General features: G+C 36.5%; 1 protein-coding gene across 1 annotated transcript; it reads left to right on the top strand.

Annotated features, from left to right (window-relative positions):
• Window positions 1-3752: 3752 nt before the first annotated feature.
• LOC143462702 (uncharacterized) lies at window positions 3753-4811 on the top strand. The gene is made up of 2 exons (XM_076960954.1): window positions 3753-4198; window positions 4530-4811. Exons 1-2 carry the CDS (start codon window positions 3807-3809, stop codon window positions 4666-4668), a joined length of 531 nt encoding a protein of 176 aa, XP_076817069.1. The 5' UTR covers window positions 3753-3806; the 3' UTR covers window positions 4669-4811.
• The last annotated feature ends 1879 nt before the right edge of the window (window positions 4812-6690 follow it).

A 6690-nucleotide genomic window follows, 5' to 3' on the forward strand; every position in this document is an offset into this window, starting at 1 on the left:
CACGAATAAACACGGTTACAAAGTTGTGATCTGCTATTAATGGTGCAGCATTACAAATCTTTTGTACGATGACTTATGGCACTTTATTCAAAAGAGAGCTTTCACATTTGCTATTACGAAATAGATAAGTTTAAAGATGTCGTGCATTGGTCTACCTGATGTGCACATCATGTTTATAACAAAGTTATTCACGTGTTTATATCGTATAAAGCTAATACATTTAAAAATTTGAAATGTGCATACCTTTTGTGTACTTTTTACTCATTTTGTTTCTGATTGCATCAAATACTTCGACCTCATCGACCGTAGCAAGAAATCCACCATTTGCTAAACATTGATTCTCGGCCTCGTTGCTGGTGTTTTGATGATCGGACAAAATGAAGAGATTGTTGTCAATCACTTGCCAGGATGAAGGACACCCTACAAAATAATTGTATTCATCATTGTAATGTGTTGTTCGATTTTATACTTATTGAATTTTTCATGTACAAGATATACAAACGTTTGTTACAATCATCGTTTGCCAGGACGTGTACGCAGCCTTTTGTAATTACGCTTTAAAGTTTTTCTTTGCGTTTCTGTTAAGAAAGGTTTCTGTGGAAATACCTAACCATACCTGCATAAGTTGAAGCAACCGTGAGCAGTCCCACTAAAAGTATGCAGGCAACTTTACAGTTTGGCTTTTCCATGATTTGGTATCAGCAGAAAACATAAGACAATCTTCTTAAATGAAATTATACAGCACCTGTGACAAACGTTTACACGTTTTAATTTGTCCTTTGTTCTCGATACGTTAATTTGCCTGCATACAATTATACGACTAACTATATCACAGTGCGACATACAAATGCAAAAATATATTAATATTTCCTGGAACAGTTAGCGTGTGCCTTGATATAACAATGTACCCAAACGTTCATTTAACTGAGTATAGGAAGAAGATAAACAAAATCTACGTGACTTTTTACAACGCATTAGTTAGAAATAGCAACTTGTTGACATTTGTTTGAAACTATGTGCTGGTTAAATATATCGTCATTCCATGCTCTTCCGGTTAATAACGAATTTAGGTAAAGTCGTTCGGTGTTCATAAGTTTGGCTTTTCGAATTTGTAAACTGTAGGTATCTCATGCTCTGTTCGTTATAACTGATGAATTTAAGTAGGTAAAAACGTTGAATTATGTCACTTATCGCAAGTATGAAGTTACAGAGGACTTGAAATATTTAAAAGCTAAAGTTAGTCTACAGTCCTGTCTAATCTACTGTATCTATAGTTGATTTGTAAGACTGGTAAAAATTGGAAACAAAAATAATCTAAGTTAACGGCAAATGACAACGAGTGACCACAACAAAAAATGTTGAGGTTGTAGTGGAAGCAAGATTTTGGTGAATTTAGTAAAATAAAACTACGGGTTTTTGCGGCAGCATTCAATCCAAAGAAAATCGAAAAATATGGTGGAAATGGAAGAAAATTGTTGTTTGTATTTCTAAATAGGTACCGGAAAAACATTTCTTTTTAATTAAGTTGCAACAAACTTGTAGTGACTAAAAAATTCATGTCGCTGCCTGTAGCTACCAGTTATATCTTTGACCAAGATAAAACATGGTTTTACTGTTCGTTAAATCTTTTACTAAACGAATTTTGACGTTACATGACGAAGTCTTTCTTCTGTACGTTTAGTTACCACTTTTTCGAATTCGTCAAAAATACAAAATATTAAAACTCGTTATTCATCGAAAAGCACGGAATGACCCTCATTTGATATACTGTAAGTAAAGTAAGACCCGTTTTATGCAAAATTTTTGCCATTTTTTTGCTTTTTTTAAATTTTTTTACAGTAGGCAAGCCAACGTTTGTGATCAATGGTTTTTTAGTTGTCTCACTCATGCCTAAAACGTTTTCGTTGAATCTAAAGTTTCTCGAAAAGTTATTTTGCCGTCTATGCTATTTGTAGTTTGCAGACTATACACTTAAGTTCAGCTTATCCATTTCTGAGCTCATATATCCGCAATCGATCTGCACCCTCGTTCCTTGCATGGCCTCTTGTTGGGGTATCTTGTTTAGAAATGATACTTCAACTGAGTCCATCAAAAGTGTCTCATTTTAATGTAGGTTGATCACCCAATCAAACTACATCTTCATCATCATATTAGGTAACCACTTGCAACCCCTGCAAATCACTGTTCGAATCATTGCATTGACTCATTAATTATCATTGACTCATTACCCGAATGATTAAATGTCTGGGAAAGAAACGAAAACTATAACCTGGGTCAAACTAAATCACTACTGATTATGACGTGGTTGCTACTCAGAGTCATTTCTTGATTTAGATTTTGTCGAACGTATTGAGACAAAACTGCATTGAACTGAGTCGTCTGTTATGAGTTTGAGGCGCAGAGTTCGTAAAATCAATGTCAAATGTTTCTTACATTCTGGCGTGATTGCAGTTCAGGCTGGAGCACGCTGGCCTCCACGTATCAAGATTTTGTTCAGTTTGTCCTTTTATGAGTCTTTTAAACTGCCTTTGACTTGCGTAGAGGCCCAACTGGGACCTGGTAACCTGGACCTGGCCACCTGATTAACGTTTACTATACAAGAGGTTTATTTCGGTTTCAGGCAGCTCGGTTTCAATAAAGGAATTTATTATATCAATTTACACAAAGTTTAATCGTTAATTAAACAATTAATATAACTATCGTCTTATAGAACCGCAGCCGGGTTTTCATAGGGCAGCAACATTTATTCTTCGACATACCATTCAAATCCTAGTTTTGATGATGGCACGTATACATAGTTCGCTAAAATACATTACTTTTTACAAATTATCTAACATTTCAAATTTATGCAGTAAATAGTCCATTCAATTTGCTGCTTTACGTCACGCATGACTAGTCAATCAACGCGGGAAAAAACGGTTTCTGTCTCTATAGCTCCATTCGGTGATCAAGCAGGTAGCGTGACTCACTTTTTGGCAAGTTGAATAACGTGGCTAGGGAGCATATTTGCATTATACGTAAACTCATTGAAACGAAAAAAGGGGCTGATATTGTAAAACGAATAAGGTTTAATTGCTTGGAGCGTTCCAGTAAAAGCTAGAAAATGTCAAATTAACGTTTCGAAAGCACCTTTGTAGTTGATTTTTTCAATGATTTTATATTGAAGCAGTAAACCTTAAAAGTTAAAACAGGTTTAATGAAATAGATTTTAACTTTATGCGCATCATGGCCATGTTCACGCAATAAAAGTTTTTAATTTTTCTGTAATTCTGCATTTCGTTGTTTAGACATTTCTTTAAAAGAATGATTCAACCTGATCTCAAAAGGTGAAAAACTTTATGTGACAAAGCTCTTTGTTCCATATGTAACTTCTACAAACAAAATATAAGTCTGCTGATAGCTACATAACAGTGATATAAATGACGCATTTCAATATTAATTTTTCATCAACTACGTCATACATGCTAGAATGGGTGGCCATGGACCACCAGATTAAAGAATTATAAATTTAAAAAGTTTTACGTAAATAAATCGCTTACGAAAGCTTATTTGGGAGACAATAACTTTTTACAAAGGTTTCCAAACACACTCCTTCGCACATCACAATGTTACACACCAATGTTATTGTTCGGCTTTTCTGCAGTCACGTAAACGTAAAGCGAATAGTTTAGAGTTCCCCAAACAGAGAGTGAAGTTTCGATCGGTTTTCACTCAAGTGGAAACTAGGGTTTTGGGTACTTGTGAAAAGCCAGTCTTTGCAAAAACAGTTTACGTATGTTTCTTAGCTATACGTTTAAATTTCCAACATGGTATTTGTGCTGATTAAACTTCGCCCGTCGAAGATTAGGTTCATGCATAAAACGATAAACAGCAACTTCAGCGACGGAAAGTCAGTTAACGAAACAGTTGAGAAAATATCTTCAGGCGAAATGTCGGTGAACGATTTGCCCAAGATCAAAGTGACGAAGAAGAACGGATTTTATTACTCCTTTGACAACCGGAGGCTGTACGTCTACAGAGTGCTGGAGTTAAGAGGACTCCTGGACACTGTTGAAGTGAAAAAAGCTCCTGTTCGGTTCTTTCAGGAGGAAAGATTCACAACGGATAACAATGGGAGGTGCGTGAGGTTGGCAGTTGGACCTACTCTTCCTCATGCGTCTGCTGAGTCTCCTGCGTCTTCATCATCGGATGAAGACTGGTGAGTTAAATCGGCTTCTTCATCAGTAAAAATAAAGATCGATAGCGTTTCTGTCTCGTGTAATCATTGATATTAATTAAATTCTTGTTCCATATGAGAAAGAAGCTGATGAAAATACCTACTATTTTTATCTATTTTTTTCCACTCTTTGCATAGTAACAAAGAACTCTTGTATAAACTCTTTTCTAACAAAATCAAGTCAGCTTTACAAAGCACTCGCCTTGATAGAACGCTATTAAGCATAAAATTCATTTTGCGTATAAGCTTACCTCGATGAAGTAACTTTCATTAAGAAATTTGGCAAAATAAATTTAAAAGCCGTTTGCCATAGGTCGAGTGAAAGTGACGTGGATTCTCCATATTATTATGAAGATTTTGGTATCGATTATGACGACACATACAATCATTATGACGATTTAAACGATTACTTAACAGAACTTCATCTTGGGGATGATTATGATGAAAGGTAAGATTCAAAATAATGCTTTGGCGAGTTTCAGTTATTATAGGAAAATATAATATTATTCGTGTTATGTAGGTTATACTGTATATTATTGTATTGTAAGGAAAGATTGGTGATTATAATTTGTAGGCTACACAGTTAAGTCGCATTTCTACCGGGATAAAATTTGGATTAGAAATAAAAAATTAGTCAAATCTACAACAAGTCTTACAAATTTTATTTTTCGTTTACAGTGATGATGATTTCTGCTGGTAACCAGCTACAAAGCGAGAGGACAATGCGTTGTAGATATTAAATATAATCTCTGTTTCTTGTGCAGTATAATACATATAGATTAACTTTCCAATTTCTATTGCATTAAAAAAGCAGCAGTGACAATGCACTTAAATTTAGTCCCTACAGTATTACAGTATAGGTACTGTTTGTATTGCATACATTCACTTTCAATGTTTTGCAAAAGTTTTTTAACATTACACGATGGTCTGTTACGATATTGTACTTTTATGCTCTTCGAGATACCCACGCAGCGTGTTTTTAAACTGACCACTTACATATTAGCCACAGCTGAAGAATAATAAGTTTAATAACCTATGGTGTTGCAGCATATTGCTGAGCCCTAGCAACATAGGCTAATGGCAGTGTTTATTACTCTGTAGTGACACCTAGGGGTGGTTATCTACACGAATATGTTTCAAAAACGAAAAGGAAGTGTTTCAATTGCGATTATTAAGTGAAGTTAATGGTATAACCAATAGCCTACTACACAGCCTGCAGTAATCTCAGTCATACAACTATTAATCATCAACAAAATTCGTGGTAAAGAAAGAATTTGACCGAGGGAAAATATCACCGGCTCATGTGCCTGCGATATTTTCCCTCCGCGCCCAGAGAGACAGACCTCAATACTGGTCAAAAACAACGAAGCAGGCTGCGACGCGTCAACAACGACCTCACACAAGGATCGGTTTTAAATCTATTCTCATGGAAAATCGAACATGATATCGTCAAAGTAAGCCAAGGTGGGCGACGTGTTGGTCGTGTACTCGGCAAGGTAAATCAGGAAAAGTAACTTTCTGTTAAGACATCACTGCACTCCATCGGTTTGCCTCCAGAATTAGAGATTAAAGCTCAGCAAAGTCAAAACGTTCTCTGTCTCCTTCCACCTCAATAACAAGAAAATGAAACCTGAACTTGAAGTTAACACCAATGGCAGGCTTGTGCCCTTATGTCCTGGCTCCAAATACCTCGCGGTAACTTTAGACAGAAAGCGTACCAGCGACTGAAATCAGACAAATTTGTCCCGGCTGCCCTGGAAGTGTTGGAACCAGACAAAAATTGAAGCATGAAAGCCTTGCCAGAATTTGCGACTTCATCACCGGCACCGAGTGCCATTCTACCGGACTTTCGTTTCCCAAGATGGCTAAGTCGCCTGCGAACCGGCGTCGAGGACTCTGTAGAAAAGGGAAGTGGCAAACGCACTGGCTTGTGGTCTGGCGCGAAAGGGCAAACAGCAGACCATGTTATATGCGACTGTTCTACCTATAATGTTCTCCACGGAATAAACTGCCGGTGACTTTTAAACGACAAAAAGACCCGGTGGTTCTGTCCCAACATTTAGACCGACTCATAGGATGAAGAAAAATGCTAGTTTGAGAACCACTGTTAGAAGCTCGCATGATTTTGAACCCTTTTCAATAGGCCAGCGGCTAACTTAATTTATAAACACGTTGATATTAAACTGAAAATGGGATTTGATTTAACAGTTTCATAAATAATAATCTTTGTAGAAAATTATTGGTTCACAGACAAGTCGTACGCCTGAAAACTTATATTTAAAATGTCATTAGTTGTTGGCCAACCACTAAATTTTGTCCACTACGGTTTACCTTCAGGAAAAAGAACTCTCAAGTTCAGAGAAGATCTGACGTAGAGAACTGATACAGTTTGTACTTTGCCCGAGAAGATGCATTCTTCTTCGGACACTGTTCTAAAAGTTATCAGAGAAGCCTTTGTAAGTATAGGAAGAAGA

Source organism: Clavelina lepadiformis, chromosome 6, assembly GCF_947623445.1.
Source record: "Clavelina lepadiformis chromosome 6, kaClaLepa1.1, whole genome shotgun sequence".
NCBI classification, from domain to species: domain Eukaryota; kingdom Metazoa; phylum Chordata; class Ascidiacea; order Aplousobranchia; family Clavelinidae; genus Clavelina; species Clavelina lepadiformis.